Here is an 18,487-nt window from a genome sequence, read left to right as displayed (position 1 = left end):
GCCAGACAACTGAATCATGAGAGACTCATGAGGGTATCGTGACTGAGTCACAAGCTCACATGAGCCATGAGCGAGTCGTGAGCGCATCACTGGTGACTCGTGAGCGGGCCGTGACTCGAGAGTCAGTGGGGCATTGTTGAAACAAGGATTGGAGACAGAGACGCGCGCGAGTCACCAGACTGGTCCCAGAGACCAAAGACTCGTGAAGGACCCGAGAGGAGAGGAGAATGTTGACGAACTCCAGGAGACCAAACCGGCGCCTGGAGTCCGACTCTGACGGAGGATGGAGGAGTGGGTCACTCAGGTCTGGACGCTGAAGGTCCCCTAACAACAGACATGATTCAGGCTGCTGGTTGCCGTGGCAACAGTAAAGGGCTTGGACCTGGCAGTGGTTGGAGATGACGAAGTGTGACGTGACTGGGACTCTCCGTCCTCAGTCAGAATGGAAACGAATCCTTGCTGACTGATGAGTCCTCGTCCCTGGAGCGCTGTGGAGTTGGAAGGCCACTGGCAGAGGCCTGCTGCTCCTGGCTCCTCGGGCACGTGCGCACGCTCTTCGTGGAGACGCCTGTCAGCAGCAGCGAATGACTGGTGACTTGTCTCACGAACGTAGATTAATGAGTCATGAGAGATGAATGACTTGTGAGATGAAAGACTCAAACAACTGACTTGTGAAAGGAAAGGCTATTCAGACGACTCACTTGTGAGACGAGTGACTTGATTCGTGAGATGAATGACTCATCAAATGAAAGACTTGTCACTCGGTAGATTAATAAGTCATGAGAAGAATGACTTGTGAGATGAAAGACTTTTACGATGAATGACCTGTTCAATGAATGACATGAGGTCGCAGAGCATCTCACAAGAGAGTGATAGGAGTCATAAACATGGAGTCATGGCCACAGCGTCTGAGCTCCAGAGCCGCTCAGGTCACCTGTGATCTCCTGACTCGAGCAGTGTCTCGGAGGGCGGGCGGCAGATCTCCCTCTCAGGTCGGCTCCAGAGCAGCTTCAGGTCCATATCAGCATTCAGAGCGACGCGCGGCAGAGAGTGGCCTCCAGAAACCTTATCACCGAGTCGCACAGGTGCCACGCTCTGGCGCCTCCTCACACAAGCCAGTCCTCACACCAGCACCCGAGCGTCTCTCTCACTCGTGATGTCGGTGGCTGAGTTGAACCTTCGAGTGCTGCAGGTGGATGGCGGGCTCCTGGGCTCGGACACGTCGGCATGACCAGGTCAGAGTGCAGGTCAGGTTGCTCAGTTCCAGTCCCACAGCTCTCCCTCGCTCAGCCTCCCTGTGTTTTCTGTCCTGCTTCGCTGTTTTCTATCGCTCTTTTTCCTTCTTTGATGAGTGTGTTTTTTCCGTCCTTTTGCGGTTCCTCTTCTCCAAGGTGTGCGATTGTGACTGTTGGACGATTTGTGAGTGTTGTACGTGAGAGGACCTGTTGCTGTGTTATTACCGTCATGGTGGACCAATAGGAGCTCAGGGCCACGTGTGTCCTCACAATTCCACTCAGGAAGCGCAGATGTAAATGTGAGTGTCTTCTCTGTCGAGGGGATGGAACGTGACTCGCTCTGTGGACATTTGAATAAAAGCAATCGACGGAGGAGCAGAGAGAAACATTCAGTCTGTCATCAACGTGTCACATCTGCTCTGACTCCTGCGCTGCAGCTGTCGCAGACCAAGATTCTCCTCAGAGTCCGGCTCATCAGGAGTCACCTCCCAGTTGACTGACGCGTTCGCTACATGTCGGTCCGGTGGAGTCTGATCATGTGACGAACACAAGATGATCACATGACGATCACCTGGCGATGACATGACGGTCATGTGACTGTCGCGTGATGATCGCGTCACCATCATGTGACTATTGTCTGGTGATCATGTGACGATCATGATCGCCAGGCATGACGGTCATGTGACTGTCGCGTGATGATCGCGTCACCATCATGTGACGATCGCCTGGTGATCATGTGACGATCATGTGACGATCGCCTGCCGATCATGTGACGATCATATGATGAACACAAGATGATCACATGGCGATGACATGACGGTCATGTGACTGTCGCGTGATGATCGCGTCACCATTATTGCCTGGCTATCATGTGACGATCATGTGACGATCATGCGAAGATCGTGTGACGCAGTCCTCAATGTGGAGACAGCCGAACCGCCGTGGCGTCCGTGGCCCCGTTTCTACTCCGTCCACCTCTTCATCTCCTGCTTCCGTCAGCAACTGGCGTCAAGACCAGGCTGCTTCTGTCCAGGACGACTCCTTCTGACTCACGTGTGATTGTTTTCATCACTCTTCGGATGTGCTTGTTGTTTACGGAGCCGTCGCTGTTGTTGCTGCGTTAGGTTCCGGGTTCTGTCTGTGAGGTGCTTTGTCTCGTCTGTGAAAGACGCTCTGCGCTAACCTACGTTAGCTTGACCAGCTGTTGAACTGGGCTGACTCTTCACTGGGACTTGGCTAATAAGACTTGAGAGGCTCGAGTGACGGGCAGAAACCTGAGCTGGAAAGGTCCGACCCAAAAAGAGACCGATGCGATGAGGCGTCTGGCTTTATTGAAGCATCGTTGCTGCACAGAAAAGTCACAGTGAAGTGCGTCGGACACAGCAAACTTCATGTTCTCGGAGCGACACGTGTGTTTCAGGCCGGCAGAGAGAGAAAAGCAGCACGACAAACACATGAATACATTCAGCAGAAAACTCCATCAGTGTCGCCATGGCGACCAACATGCCTGACAGTTACACCAATGTCAACACAGTGTGCGCAGAAGAAGCTCGTCCGTGCTCTGAGGAAGCCTGCTCTCGAGTGAGGGGACGGTGTGGCACGGCCACTGTGAGGCGAGCGGCGGGCCAAGCTGAGTCAGTCCTCTGGCTCTTGAGTGAGGGGAGGGGCTGAGGCTCAAACAGGACACGATTCTCCAGTTAAAATATTTTGTTCAGGAGTGAAGGCACTGAAGAGCTCAGCAACTTTCACACCAGCAGCACAGTAGTAGAGCAGTTCTTTAGCAAGTGCAGTTGATGGACAGCATCAGGGTCTCCAATGAGGGGTGTAGAGAGTTGGCCACAACTCTTCACTTGCCACAGTTCGGCTCTCGAGTGAGGGGACGCTGGGAACTTTACGAACCCAGAGACGGCGTTTTCTGGTCTGCGTTTTGCAAACGTTGGCAAATAAGTATTCGAGTGGACATTGATGAGCGCAGTCACATGACCTGGGACGGGTCCGCCTGTGACCCTTGAAGCTCGTCACGTGAGCAACAAAGATTGCTGCGACGCTTCTCCCTTTCCCTCTGTCTGGGAGCGCACCCCTGCTGGCCAGAGCTCAGACAGACGGAATCTACACTCACACAGCTTCCACCACCTCGACATGTCTGCAACTGCGACACACAAATCTCTATGGAAATGTTGATTCCATCCAGAGACATGGCCGGAATAAGAAGACGCTGGACACTGAAACAGTGTCACTCGATGTGAAACTGAAAATGAGACGCTGTTCCATGAAGCCTCATATACCCGAGCTGATAATAACTTCTACCTTCCACTCCGTGTTTGACCAGGGTCACTTTCAGGACCTTCAGGTCAGGCGGGTCGGTCGAGTCGGTTGACCTTTTCTAGTTAATGTCACAGTGAAAAACCGACTTGATCACTGAAGATCAAAGTTTGAACGTCTGAATGAAGCGGGGACTCATCTGAACCGTGGAACTACAGCCGGCGAGGTTCTGTTTCTGATTCCCCACAAAAACACGTCCGACTTCTCAAACCATTAAGCGATGAGGTAATCTTAGCATCACAGTTACGACGTCGTCTTGAACATCGTTTTGGTGCGTTCACATTCCACAGGAAGCAAAATATTGAGCAGAAAAGATGGTGTTTGCAGTGGCCAGTCTGCTGCTGCTCGCGCGCTCAAGCTAGTTTCACAGCCTTGTTGGTGCTGTTGAAGTTGGCACAAAGAAGCAATACTAGCGTACGTACCAGCCACGTCAGCGTGTTGCACACGTCACATGCACGAAACGTAAATGTCATTTTGGGTCGCAACTCACCGTTAAATTTACTTGGTTTGGACGCAATGGTTGTGATGAACTCAGGGGATGAGGCTGAAAGAGCTCCCCCTGCTGGTGGATGAAGGCCTCACCCAAAACACTGATGATGTCATAACTGTGGTCTGACGCTTCGGCCCAACACTCGTGGACTCGAGCGTCCGTCCAAGTCAAAACATCAAGACTCGTTTTTGACAAACCGCGCGACAGATCACGGTCAGAAGCTTGTCATCTGCAAGTCGGATTGGTTTGCCGACTCGGTCGATGGGGCGTCTGAGCTAATGAGTCAAGGTCAGCGGACGCACCATGACTCAGCAACTCTACAGGGAGGATTTTGTTTGCACGACTAGCAAGCGCCTGGCTCTCACACGCACAGGAAGGCGTGAGAGCAGCAGAAGATCTCCTTGAAGGTCTTCCTCATCTCCTGGCTGCGGAAGGCGTAGATGATGGGGTCGATGACGGAGTTGCACATGATGAGGATGAGGTACATGTTGAAGTGCGACATGAAGCAGGTGCAGTAGGGGTTCCTGGGACAGGAGATCATCAGGATGAGGTGGAGGAAGAAGGGCGCCCAGCAGACCACGAACACGCCCAGCAGGATGGTGAGGGTGATGGCGCCCTTCATGTTGGCGCGCTGCTGGATGGGCGCGTTGCCCGGCAGCGCCGCGATGCGCTTCATGTGCAGCCGCGCCAGCAGGAACATGTGCACGTAGAGCGAGGCCATCAGCACCAGCATGGTGAAGAACATGGTGATGAGGCAGACCAGGACCATGGTGCTCTCCGAGTAGACGATGAAGAGCACGCCCGAGACGATGCAGCAGGTCCAGATGATGCTGATGACCAGCGTGGCACGGCGCAGGGTCACGATGTTGTGGTACCTCAGCGCGTAGAAGATGGTGATGTAGCGGTCGACGGCGATGGCCAGCAGGCTGCAGATGGACGCCAGCAGCGAGCTGCAGATCATGGAGTCGAAGACGTTGTCCATGCTCTTGACGACGCTGGCCGGGATGGTCAGGCTGCCCCCGTTGATGAGGGCGATCACGATGGTCTCGGAGGCGTTGGAGACGCTGACCAGCATGTCGGCCACGGCCAGGCTGCAGATGAAGAAGTACATGGGCGAGTGAAGGTTCTTGTTCTTGGCGATGGCGGCCACCACCAGGATGTTCTCCAGCAGGCTGATGATGCCCAGAGTGAGAAAGACCTCGGTGGAGATCAGCAGCTGATCGTAGCATCCCGCCGAGGAGTCGCCGTCCAAGTCCTCCTCCCCCGCAGGAGCGGAGCGGCTGTTGCTCCGGTCAGGACCAGCCGTGACGTTCATGGTGCCGTCGTCAGACTCCACCAGGGCGAGCTGCTCTCTAGGACTCCTGAGCGACTCTCCGGAGGCGAGGGCGGCGGAGAGCGACCTGACGGGGAGGCTTCTGCATCTTTCTGCTCAGAGTCTGGTGAGAAAGTTGAGGCAGAGAGGAGAGAGCCGAGCGGCGGAGAGAGAACGCGCCGTGTGTGAGTGACTCGGCCCCTCCTCTGCTCACACACACACACACACACGCTGCCCAGGGGAGGAGCCGGGCTCATCAATGAAGAAGAACCAAGAGATGCTCTCATGAATGGAGGAGCAGGAGTTTCCGGACGAAGAAAAGACTGGACCTTCACTCGACGAGAATAGACAAGACGACTGCCTGAGACATGACAAGATGGGACTCAATGGTCAGGACTGACCAGACTGACTTGAAGGCCAAGACGTACGATGACTTGGCTTGACTCAATGTGACTCGACCATACTGTGATTGACTTGACGCGGACACTTGACGGGGCAAGAAGAGACAATGGCTTGACTCGGTGTGACTCGACCAAACAGTTTCTTGACTCAACTTGACTAAACTTGACAGGAAAACGGTGGCTTGACAATGACATGCGGATGTGACGGAAGAGGGCACCAACAGTGGAAGACAGGAAGAAAGAGGCAGACGAAGGGGAAACAAACCACTGAGGTCCAGCAGCAGTTCTGCAACAGGAGGTGGACTATTTGTTTGCTTGTGGAAATAAAGCAACACAAACCTCGACCGCAATTGAACGGTCAAAGGAGTGGAGATGAAAATAAGCTTGACACGTAGAACAAAAGAACAAAAACCAAAAAATACCTCTCAAAAAAGAAAAAGGAGAAAATGACTCAAACTGTGAAAGGCGTATGACCAGGGGAAAGAATCAAAATGGCCCTGCGCCGGCCCGGTGAGGCTCATGGATGTCGGCTGTTTCCCGGCGCTGACATGGATGTCGCTTCTTACTCAACAGACCTTCAGACAAACAATCGACGGCGTTGACATTGACTCATGGAAGAGGGCACCCGACAGCGTGAACGGCGTACGAGGCGCAGCGGTCGCCATGACGACTGAGATTGATAATAACTGCTGCGGAGAGCGAAGATGGAGCGCTCGGCGCCGGTCCACTCATGGTCACACGACAAAGTCACTGAGGGACAAAAGACAGAGGAACAAAGACAGGGGTTTGGTTCATGTTCGGCTGGGTCGAGGGGGCAGCGTCGGAAGCCACGAGAGGGGCAAACATTATTGACAGAGCAGTGAAGAGAGCTGAGCTGACAAGCGCCTCAGAAACAACTCAATGGAAGAGAACACAGCAGAAGCACAGGTTTTACACAGTGTGGTGAAGAGCCACTGCGAAGGCAGAGGGATGCAGGACGTCTGGAACATTTCTCCTGCATCGGTGTCTATAAAAGTGGCTTTTATAGGGGGAGGCGTCAGGAAGACTTCTGACCCGTCTTCCCTTCTCTTCTCTGGGCTGCAGTGGCGTGGCCGGCGAGGTCAAAGGTTAACTGGGCTTAAGCACAGCTCGGTGTGCGTTGGCTTGAGTCGGCGTCAGCAGGGGCGGCCATTGTTTGACAATCACAGTGTAAAACAGTTTTCCTGCTTGACTCCTCCGGCCGCCTGCGACATCTGCATCCATGCTGGCCTCTCATTAGCTCCGGCTCCTCCAGTCATCCTGGTCATTTGTGGGACCAGTCAGACGTGCGCCTCATGCTAATCAGCCCATCCTGCACTCCATGCTCGCCAGCGTCACCCAAGATTAGCAATGACTTGCAGCTGATGGCCGGGGCGCAGCGGGGGGCGCCGCTTTCTTCGTCTCCATCAAGTTCAGCTGATCGATCCGGGGCTCCCCCACTCTCCATCGATGACATCACAGCTGAGCTGGAGGAGAGTCAGAGGGAGGACAGCAGCTCCTCTGGCAGGGAGAGTCTCCGTGGCCCATGATGTTCTCTGATGATGTAGTGATTTGAGAGAGCTGTTCTTCTGATGCTGGGCTCGGGCATCACCCTGCTCTGGAACATCAGGACTCCCAGCTGGACAGTGGTCTGAGGTGAGAGCTGCCAACTTGGGACTGATCTTCTCTCCTGCCTCGATGGAAGGTCTGGCCTCTGTCAGAAGGAGGGGAGTGAAGATGAGGGAGGGAAAACTGTTGAGATGACGCGGTGAAGAAGAGCGTGCAAGCTGAGACAACTGAGTTTGGGGATGTGTCAGAGACAAAGACACTGAGGACCTGACTCTGGTATTGGGAGAGACAAGAGAGAGCCTATCAGAGGGACAGATGTTTGGACAGGAGAGACCCAAGAAGATGAAGGAGGGAGCGGGCGACCGGTGAGGGTCGTGATGGATGATGAGAAGATGATATGGACGAGTGAAGGTGGAGGACCTGCCGGAGGTGTAGATCTCCAGCTGTACACAGAAGAAGTTGTGAAGTAATTTAATCATCATCATCATCGTCATTTGTTTCATTCGAGAAAACAAGCCTCAAAACAAGCTCCGTGAACAAGGTCTAAAACTGGAGGGAACATGTTGAGCGGTGTGAAGAAGTTGTCGCTTAGTTTGTGGTTTATTTCTTGAATACTGATAATGGTGAAAGGAGATGTCCAGTCCATGATGGAGATGAGATGTTGATCTCAGGGTCTTGTTCACAAGTCATGCAAGAATGGAGATGGACAGATGGATCGGTGAGGGTGTGTCATGGTGGAGAAAGAGCTGAGCCACAAGCAAAGCTCTCCGCTGACCGCTGGCTTTCTCTTCTCACCTGAGGTCACCAGCTGTGGGGTGACCTACAGAACCAGAGCTTCTCTGTCTGGTCTCTCTCAGAGAGAGAAGCTCAGGCAGAGAGAGAAGCTCAGGCAGCTGCTCTATGAGAAGACAGTTGGCCTGCTGGACTACTGAGGTTTTGAACTGGGAGCGTTTCCAAACACACGCTCTCTTCCACGTGCAGTAGTTTGCTGACTGGCGGATAAACGACTCAGTCTTGGAGTAAGTAGAGCACCACAAAAGCCGAGGCTCTCGACTCATCATTACTCAGCAAAACTCAGGTCCTGGTGGAAGAAATGGAGCTGAATGTTTGGCATTGCCATGGACACGCCGCAGCCTCTGCTGTTTCCTGCTCCGTGTTTGTCCTCAGAGTCTTCAGTCGGCAGGTGTTTGCATCTGGGCGTCGTGGTGGCGAGCCAGCCGGCGTGCGGAGGCTGCAGCCATTAGCAGGTTAGACTAATGGCTGAGTCACATTAGCCACGTCGCTGTCGTGCTTCCATAATGAAGAATGAAAACTCTGCTTTAGTCACAGCCTCTGGTGATTCACGAGGTTCCACCGTGACCCTCGCTGATGAGAGGAACGAGGTGGTCAATCAGAGGGAATTATGCCGCACGCTCGGCCCACCGCCGCCATTTGCTGCTGTTACAGGGTTCATCAGGCGCTATTAGCTGGGCCGCGCCGGGGGACAGCGGGAAGGCAGCGGCAATTTAGCTGGGCGAGCGGCACTTTGACCCGCTTGTTTTTCTGAGCGTTCTGACATAATTGGTGGAACAAGCTGTTTCGTCCGTCCAACAACTGGAGCTTTGGAAAACAAAACAACGCTTGGCTTCATTCAGACGTGAGAGGAGGTCGCTCCTCCTCCAGAACCTGAAGTTGACCGTCCAGGTAAGCACTCGCGACCCTCCTGCCCTCCCTGGGATTAGCTTTCGCTCTGCGGACTCTGAAACGCCATGTTCTGCTCCAGCTGTGGCCGAGCTCCGTCATCGCTTCATATCTGAGGTGACCACGACTCGCAGCGTTGAGAAGTGACCGAGAAATAAGGAGACGATGGTGAGTAGCTCAGGGGTCGCGACCCTGGAGTGGCCTGGATGATGAAGACTTCCTTTAGACCTGCATGGTTGTAGGTCACAAACCAGCTGTTTTGAACAGAGCGCCCCCAGCTGTCCAGAAAAGAAAGGACATGACCTGAGGCTGCACAGCAGGGGGCACATCGGACTCAGGCCACCCGAGACGCTGGGAGGTTCCACGCTGCGGTTCTGTCTCTGGTGGCGATTCGCCCCTGTGTTGGCAGCGCTCTGTGCAAAGTAGCTGGTTTGTGACCCACGACGAAGCAGGTCACAAGGAAGTTGTCATGAGCTGCGCAACAACCTGTTTACCACCATTGGCTTGACCTCCTTATTTCTATGTCAATTTTTCATGGTCACCTCAGAACTGAACTGATGACAGAGCCCTGTCACAGCTGGAACAGAATGCAGTGTTTCACCGCCAAAACTAACCATGAAAGAGTCTCGTCCTGTTTGTTTTATAATGAAATGGTGGAAACAAGCTGCGTAATACGGAGCGTCTGGATTGGTCCACGCCGCTCTCACGACACCTTGAACACAGTGCGTGAGACGACTGAGGATGGAGAAGGTTTCAGTCCAGATCCAGACGTCAGAGATGATCCATGAATGGGCTGGTGATCCTCGGTAACTTGGGAAAAATCAGCTCCCAGCTGCTCACCTCAGTGTTCAGGGCGTTGGAGAAGCGGTTTTGGAACGTTGTTGTGCTCCCAGACAGCCATCAGACCCATATCACACTCTTGGTTGGGCTCTTCTGGGATCCATTCGCCTCTCCACCTGAGGTTCCGCCACTTCCAACAGGCCTGAGGAACCCACTTTGTTTTTCACTCTGAGTCGACCTCAGCTTTACAGTCGCACTCCAGCCAGCCTCAGGCCTCACTCAGGGGGTCTCCGCCAGCTTGGCTTCCAGCTAGCATTCACACTCCAACCTGGACCTGGACGACCAGGCTGCCCAGCTCCCGCCTCTCCCTGCTTTCAGCCACAGCTTGGGTGTCCTCTGTGATGACCGTCATGGCCATCAGTGTACCGGGCCGGTACCCTGCTGCGACAGCTGCTCCCACCTCACCAGGCTGGACAGAAGGGCAGCTACTGCATCGCTTTCCCTTAAGCCTTAAGCTCATCTGCCCTTTGATTGTGGAGAGATGGATCAAGCCTGCAGTTGCCAAGCTACTGGCTCAAACCTGTGACCATGCGTCAATTCAACCCTTGCATGGAAGCTCCGCCTCTTCATTGACAATCATTCCACCTGTCAAGTTCAGGAGATTTTAGCCTGCAAGCGTCATAGCTGGGGGGGTCCCGTATTCAGTAAAGTGGGAGGGATCCGACTCCCCTGAGACCTCCCGGACCTCCCGGTCGCACATCCTGGACCTCCTGCTGGGAGGTGGTGTCATGCGGCACTTTTGACTTGCTTTCATGGACTTCCTGTTCCCTCCCCTCCCAGCGCAGTGTGGGGGAGCATCCCCGCTCCTTCTGCTTCCTCTGTGGCGTTCCATCCTCGCTTCTCCTTCCCCTCATTTTGTGGATCAATAAACTGTTCATTTCTACTCACTTCTGCAGCCTGACGACACAAATTCCACCACTACTGTCAGTTTTCCAGAGCCGAAGCTGCAGAGCGATGGTCGGAGGAGAAAAGCACATGTTGAGCCTGAAAACTGCTGCAGAAGAGGAAGTGTTCCTTCACAAGCAGCTCAGTGAGTCATCATGAGAAATCAAAGCTGGGCCATTCACGCTCCGAGTGTTTCTCATTCGACCTTGGAGTATTGTGCGAGTGATCAACCAATCACAATCCATCCAGCAAACCCAGAGTAAGGTCGCAGCTCTCTACACGGACGCTTAGGCTCTGAGCTTCAGCACCACCTTGACAAGTCACCTCACGCCTCACCTCCACAACGTGACTGAGAAGAACACAAGCTTCCTGAGGGGTCGGTGAGAAGACCTGAAGACAGGGCTCCGTCGCCACTCCACAATAGAATGCAGCACTGTCGTCATGGAGACCAGATGTGAGCAGCAGCTGCAGCAGGATAACTCGTCCCCAGGAACACGGCGAACCTGAACCTGAAAAGTTTGGATCCAAACAACATCTGTGCTTCTCAGCAAAGTTTGGAAACACAAACGCATATGTTGGTATTTCTATTTGGTGAGGCCCTCTCATGGCCATCACCCTTTCCCCAGCCTCTCCTCCTAAACCGAACCATGCAAAACAAGTGGCTGACCCGAACCAGGACTTGGAACCAAACTAGATCAGGAGAAACAATCTGGAGGAGAGGCTGCTGGTTACCTTCGTCATAGAGAGCGTCCTAACGTACTGCATCACAGCGTGCTCAGCTGCAGACAGGAAAGCTCTGCAGAGACTCATCATCAAGAAGATCACTGGCTGATCTCTACCCAGCCTGGAGGACATGGCCAACTCCCGCTACCGTAGCAGAGCCGGCAACATCATCAAGGACTCGTCCCACCCCAGTAACTCTCTGGTTCGACCTGCTACCGTCAGGCAGGCGGCACAGATCACTCAATACCAGAACAAATAGACTCAGAGATAGCTTCGTCCCGAAAGCCATCTCAGGAGTGAACAAAACCAGATAAAACAGTCTACAAAATTCATTTATTACTGACCATATTGATCATCGTGCAATAAAGAAATAACTGTGTGCAATAACAAATCATTCAAGTTTACATCCAGAAGAGTGCCACTTTCTGTTATGACGCTCTTTTACTGCTGCTACTTGTGTATATATTATTTATTAGTTCCTATTTGTTGTTTCTGCATGCTTGATTGTTTTGATATTTCCGTTTTTACATTGTTTGCAGCAAGGGAGTAGCGCTCAAATCTCGTTGCACACTGTACAAGTACAATAAGGGCTATTCTATTCTAGTGACTCTGTTACGTTTTTATCCTCGACTTGAAGCTTAAACTTGTGACCAAAAGCTCCCCTCTAAGCAAAATGCCCCTATAATAAGGTGTGTTTCCAAGAGTTACGTGTCATATATTCCAGCGTCACACGAGCACGCGCGTCTGGGGTTTCCGTGGCAACGAGTTGCAACATCTCAATTTATGTTTTAGCTGTCCTTTGCTTCCCCCTAGTGATATTTTACCAGAAGTGCAGCTGGTGAACGGAAGTCCCGGGAGTGAATGTTGAAAACATTTTTTTTTGTAATTTCTGAATTCACTGTTTCATAGTTTTTTTTTTTAATTCTTCTCACTTGAACAAGAAATCCGTTTAGAGCAGCAGGAGGTTTTAAAATTGAAATTCCTTGTGGCCCCTGTAAGCAGTAAAGAGTGCAAATGTCGAGGGCATGAAAGAGAATACGTTTGACTTTTACTTCTCTGTTTGTGTTTCAGTGAAATTGGTGTGTAGTTTGAAGCTTCATTAATAACTAAACTAAACTAAAAACAAACTAAAAATAAATAAAGTAAAACCTTAATCGCGTAGTCTCAAACATCGAGGTTCACTTTGAAGCCATTTCTTCTGTTCTGTATTAACATTTTCCATGAAAATAACGATGGCGTTTTGAAGATTGACAGTTTTCCAATGAAACGTTTTCCCTCTCATTTTGACGTCGCCAATCCGCTAAACCTGATTGGTCCACGCTTGTGTCCCCTTGAAGTCGTGCCGACGGGAAACACGAAGAAGCGGTACGGTTCTGCGAGAGATGAACAAGTCTCTGTCTTTTTTGTCTCCGTAGTCATATTAGATACATTTCACCTCGTCACACTGTAGGTTACGTTCATCCAGACGGAATGGTCCGCTGTCAAGAATAGCCGTTCGTCCGTTTTCAAGGTGAGTTCTACTCTTCTTAGCCAAGCAGCTAGCTAACTAGCTCCTCGCGGTTGTTTCGTTTGGTCTTTAACGAAGGCTGTCGTTTCGTTTACTTGAGGAACTGTGTTCAATAGTAGCTCCTAAAGAAAGCCACCCTGGTGCTCCTTCATTCCTCTAGTGATGAGCTGCAGCGCACGTGCTGACTGTTCATGTATTGGCTTGAAACATGGGATGGAACCAGTCCGTCCGTGATGCTCTTGATACCGTCTTCCTTCTCTCTAGTGTCCGATGAATTCGCATTCACGATGTTTACTCAGTCGTTGATATTCATTGTTAAAGCATTCGTCGTGTCGTAAATAAAACTGCTGTAATACAGTCGCTTATTTTCTCCTGCCTTTTCCAGTTCATGGAAACACATCAAGTCAACTACTCTTTATTTTGCGTATAAATGAACAAAAATAAATATACACGGTTTATGTCTGTTGAAAAGAAGTCTGCTGTCGTCTTGTCGTGCGTCTTGGTCGGTGTGCCAACAGTCAAGCTTCAGTAAAGCCAAGTCCTCTGTGTCCACAGACATGTCGTTCCATCAAGACCGTGGCGGACACAGGGCTGGAATGGCCTCTGGTCTACGACACCCTCCTCCCCAGCCGTCTGCAGCTCAGTACCACTATGACCCCCAGACTTCTTCCACTCCCGGTTACCATGGTAGCCACAGTTACGTGCCTCCTCGTACTGACTTCATGCAGTACACGTCCCTGCCTCCGCCCCAGAACCCGACCTCAGTGAACGCCTGCCCGGTGCGTCCTCCTTTTCCAAAGCCTCCTGTCCGACACGGCTTTCCTGACCCGCCACCAAACTTCCCGCCGCCCCCGTTGCCCTGCCCGGCCACTGGGCCCCCGCCAGCCTCTCAGATCCCCGGAGTGAACCCGTACCACCCTTATATGATGCCTCCGCCTCCACTGCCGCACATGCCGCCCCCATTGCCACCTCAGTCCATGAACTACCCCCCATTCCCCATGAACTACCCGCACCCACCGCCGCCTTTCCCCCCTCCCCCCTTCAACCCTGGCTACATGCAAAACCCAGGCTTGTACCAGCCAGACCAGAGCTTCCATCATTCGGGCCAGTACCAGCACGCCAAGCCCCTGGACCACAGACGGTCGCCGGACCGAGGCTATCGCCATGACGACCACCGGCAGAAGAGCTATGGTGACAGGAAGGAACGCGGGAGGAGTCCGGACAGGCACGGTGGGCGATACCGGTCGGAGCACGACCGTGGCCGGAGCCCGCCCAGACACAGGAGCCGGGAGCGCAGCAGGTACGAAGCGGGATTTGTTTTCAGTCTGGATGAGAGTTCCTCACTTTGTTTTGGTCTCTCAGGGACAAATTTCGTCACAGAGAGAGTCGGCGATCACCGTCGCCTGACCGACACAGGAAGCGGCCTAGAAGGTAAATTTGTGTGCGTGTGCCTGGTTTAGAGGGAGAGGCTGGGGAAAGGGTTGTGGGTGTGCGTGAGAACTATTTCAAGAGAGAAAAAGTTGCTTGCCTCCAGTCTTGGCCTCCCGTGACAGATGTTGGGAAACACTGACCCACTGCAGTTGACGGAGCGTTGAGTGATGGTCAGTGCCTGGAGTTTCTCCTTCAGTGTGTTTGAGCTGCTTTTACTGAGCGGAAATGTCAAGGAGAAGGTGAGCTGAGTTGGGTCTTGCTGCCTCTCACTACTCATGCTGAGGATGAGTGCCACATCAACTCTGCTGAAACACAAGCTCAACCTCATACAAGGTCACCAACATGGACGCACTATCAGGCAGTGTGTGTGAATTAAAAGTGAGTCGTTCATTACACTCATCTGTGCTTTCTCTGTTGGCCTCTAATGAGCTTGAAACCCCTCCAGCTCCGGAGCGGGGAGGTAATAAGTTGAAATTGTTTTTGCAATCATACTTTCTGTGCAGAAAGTTATTTCAGCTGCATGTGTGCCTCGCTGTTTGATGTCTACCCTCCTCAGGGACCCGTGAGTGTTTATTGTGGTGGCTTTTTTACGCCACAATATTCACAAACTGAGTTTCATCTGGACTACATGAAGAAGGTTATTACTATGCTGATGTTTGCATCACTCTTGAGAGTGTGTCGTCAACGTGGGGCAGTGAGTGAGCGAGCGAGCGTGGGTGTGTGATGGTGAGGGAGTGAGTGTGAGAGAATGAGTGAGCTGCTTCAGGCCTTGGTAAGATTACGTGAATTAGATTATGGTTTTCTGTACCTCTTGATGTGACTGGACACATGATAAATAACCATTCTACTTCTCCAAGTGAGTTGCATTAATATGCAAAGCTCTATTACTCTCAGCAAAGTGAAAAGTTGGAGTGCTGGGAGCAGGTGCCGTCACGGTGATAGTCGGATGTGAATCAGAGGGTTTTGCTGGAGTGGGGATGGTTTCTACACTCTGGAGAAGCCAGGGTTTCTCATGTCTGTTTTCCTGCAGCCGGTCGTCCAGCAGAGACCGGAAGCGTGGCCGCTGGGAAGAAGATCGTGACCGCAGGTCGGACAGCTTTGCGGGTCAGAGCCGAGACCGCGGCTCCTCGTCTGCAAGGAGCCGGATGTCCGAAGACCACTTCGCAGAGAAGGTGGACGAGGACAAGGAGGAGGACAACCTGCTGAAGCCGGCCTGGATCCGCTGCACCCACGCCGAGAACTTCTACTCAAATGACCCCATGGACCAAGTGGTACGACCCCACCTAGGACGAGTGAATCCTAGTTTCCGTGACGATGCACTCTCCTCCATCCGCACACATTGATGTGACCATCTATTCTTTCTTGTTCAATGTTTTCATTAGCTTTGGCTTTTGTTGCTTTGACTTTTTTGCTGGTTGTCTCTGTCAGATAATTTCGTCTATGTAAATATTGACTCTTTTCGATTGTCAAATTCTTGTGCTGAATCTGTTATCTCTTTATTTGTTACTGACATCCACCCAATATTTTTCAAAAAAAGATTCCTATTAGAAATATGAATCAAATATAAGCAGGATTCATATTTGCATGTGTTTGATTCATAAGTGCTGTGCGTGTAGTGACTTCAACTTGTCAAAGTTGGATGAAAGCTGACTGAAGTTCACTCTGCATGGTTGCCAGGGCGACTCCACGATCGTGGGCACCAGCAAGCTTCGTGATCTGTATGAGCGCTTCGAGGAGGAGCTGGGAAGGAGGCAGGCCAGGGCGAAGGAGGCCCGCCCCAAATGGGACCCACCCAAGACCAAGCTGGACGAAGACCATGGTGAGAGATGTCTCTAGTCTGTGAACGAGTGCATGTAGTCAAACCACAGAACACTCATAGCAAAAGGCTATTTGAGCAGAAAGTGATTAGTGAGAAGAACACTGAACACAAAACACTGCCGTGGACACACTTATGAACCCCATAAAAGACTTTATTTCTATGTATCTCTGCATTTGTCTTCTCACTTTCACTGAAGGGCTCAGAGGCTAAGTGAAACGGTGGACTTTTCCATCTTTCTAACAAAGATCGGCTGCGTGCCATCTAATGGGCAGATGTGGGCTTTGGAATCGCACCTGATTCATCATTGACACCAATGTTTGTGACTCTCAGACGACAGCAGCAGCGAGTCAGAGTGCGAGTCAGACGGCGAGGGAAGCTCCTGCTCCAGCAGCTCTGACTCGGATGTCTTCGACGTCATTGGTGAGATCAAGAGGAAGAAGGCTCATCCTGACCGGCTGCATGAGGAACTGTGGTACAACGACGTGGGACAGGTGGGTCTGTGTCTCCACTCGTTTGTATGCAGTACACATCACGTTGCTTTTACGATACTTCTACTACCTCATTAACCTCCCAATTTGAGTCTAGTTGTACTTTTACTACCACAAATATACTTCAACAGGTCCGTCCGAAGCTTCTACTGCTGCTACACGCCTTCCATATGTAGTACTAGTATAGTATTTTTAGGGGTTATACTGCACCAAAATCCAGTACTGGATGCTTCCTCTTGTCCTGAAAGCACTGCCTCAAAACTGAGCACTAATAGTACAAAGTTTAAACAAATTGCTGCAGCACTACTTCTCATGCAAGCACTACTAGTGCAGAGACTCTACTTGTAACATGCAGCAAACTTCAGTGCGACCAGCAACCAGGGTTGACGTGCAGGTGTGTTTCACCTGAGCCAGCTCCCCAGACTACTCTGACCAGTAGTCGCATCATCGTGCCACCTGCGCTCATGAAAAAAAACCAAGTTGTCGTTTCTTTGAGCTCAATGCTTTGGTTGGTCTGTGTTCAACTCTGATGGTCACATCATCATTGGCTTTATCGTGGTGTCAGCCTCCCTGAACATTGTATAAATGGTTTAAATGTGTGTCACTCTGCCATTAGTAAATTCAGCCAAGTAGTTTGGACTTATTTCTTTCCTTCTTATTTTGAGTCATATTGCTTTGTTGTTTGTATAACATAATACTGAGATATCATTGTCCTGTTGTGTTGTGACTCAAGTATTGTGGTGTGTATCATATGGCTCTTCAGTCTTATACTGAACCCTATGTCATGCTTTGTACTTGCGATGCTTGATCCAATATTACAGTCATTGTACTCTCACTCGGATATTTACTTTTGAGAGGCTGAGGATTCTGACCAGAACACTGGCTTTTGCAGTTAGTACTGGCTGGTGTGATGTCTGTGAAGGATGAGGCAAGTAATGCTGCAAAACCACTGAGAGAAAAAAGCCCAGGCTTGAGTGTGTATTTTGGGGTCTACAACAGGTGTTTTCGCTTCTGAGTGTCCGAGATAAAGCCAGCTGCCACTGTGCTATCAGCAGTGGGACCAGGAGTTTCTACAGTCTCCTGGTGATTCTGTTCTGCACCTCATACACCAACAGATAAATCTGAGTCTGTTTATCTGGCTGACAGCCTCTACTTCTACAAAACACAAGTACTTCTAAACAGTAGCATGTGTGAGAGAGGCAGGAAGTACTTTGAAGCAGCGACACAGTGTAATTAAGAAGTAATATGAGAGTCAAATTACTGCTGCAGTGATGACACAAGGAGGTTCATTTCAGTTTCGGGGGTATTTGTGAAACGGCTTTTAAGGTTTGAGGAAGCTGCAGCTTTTGTCCTTGAATATCACACTTTTTAATCCCTGCTGGAAGATATTAGAGTCATTCAGGGAACCTGACAATCCCTGGACTGAGGCAGGAGGCAGCCTCACGTATAACTGGATTTAAATGTCATTGATATTCTGCGCTGTGGTTCCTAAATGTTTTAGCTAGAAGTTTTTTTTTTCTGGGCTAATCTGATTAAAAATGTATGAATCAAAAAGCTGCTTAGAAAGGACGAGTGGATTTGAGATTTCTGCCTCTGTCCAGATGAACGACGGCCCCTTGTGCAAGTGCAGCGCCAAGGCCAGGCGAACAGGGATCCGCCACAGCATCTACCCGGGGGAGGAGGTACGACACGCCACCAATAAATCACACGCTCTACAACCTTCAAGTCGAGCCGTCGAGGACCAAGGACGTTATTCCAGCTGGCCCAAATGTATTCAGTGGCCCTTTT

General features: G+C 51.3%; 2 protein-coding genes across 6 annotated transcripts in view; one reads left to right on the top strand and one right to left on the bottom strand.

The window, feature by feature from the left end:
* Nucleotides 1-4,393: 4,393 nt before the first annotated feature.
* Nucleotides 4,394-13,351, bottom strand: mc4r (melanocortin 4 receptor). The gene is made up of 4 exons (XM_053860122.1): nucleotides 13,338-13,351; nucleotides 13,163-13,221; nucleotides 8,269-8,294; nucleotides 4,394-5,305 (listed from the first exon to the last, which is right to left on the bottom strand). Exons 1-4 carry the CDS (start codon nucleotides 13,349-13,351, stop codon nucleotides 4,409-4,411), a joined length of 996 nt encoding a protein of 331 aa, XP_053716097.1. The 3' UTR covers nucleotides 4,394-4,408.
* The window catches only part of drosha (drosha ribonuclease III), an 80,403-nt gene continuing 74,700 nt past the window's right edge, over nucleotides 12,785-18,487 (top strand). For 3 of the 5 annotated variants that reach the window (XM_053858696.1, XM_053858692.1, XM_053858697.1), the window contains exons 1-7: nucleotides 12,799-12,964; nucleotides 13,517-14,261; nucleotides 14,324-14,392; nucleotides 15,423-15,663; nucleotides 16,070-16,211; nucleotides 16,542-16,702; nucleotides 18,301-18,381. In XM_053858696.1, coding sequence (XP_053714671.1) covers nucleotides 13,519-14,261; nucleotides 14,324-14,392; nucleotides 15,423-15,663; nucleotides 16,070-16,211; nucleotides 16,542-16,702; nucleotides 18,301-18,381 — 1,437 coding nt within the window. In that variant the 5' untranslated portion in view covers nucleotides 12,799-12,964; nucleotides 13,517-13,518. Of the gene's footprint in view, nucleotides 12,965-13,516; nucleotides 14,262-14,323; nucleotides 14,393-15,422; nucleotides 15,664-16,069; nucleotides 16,212-16,541; nucleotides 16,703-18,300; nucleotides 18,382-18,487 lie in introns of all 5 variants that reach the window. The other 2 variants (XM_053858695.1, XM_053858693.1) reach the window with 2 other exon arrangements.

This window comes from Synchiropus splendidus, chromosome 3 (assembly GCF_027744825.2).
Source record: "Synchiropus splendidus isolate RoL2022-P1 chromosome 3, RoL_Sspl_1.0, whole genome shotgun sequence".
Taxonomy (NCBI): domain Eukaryota; kingdom Metazoa; phylum Chordata; class Actinopteri; order Syngnathiformes; family Callionymidae; genus Synchiropus; species Synchiropus splendidus.
This window is presented reverse-complemented; position numbering and strand designations above follow the sequence as displayed.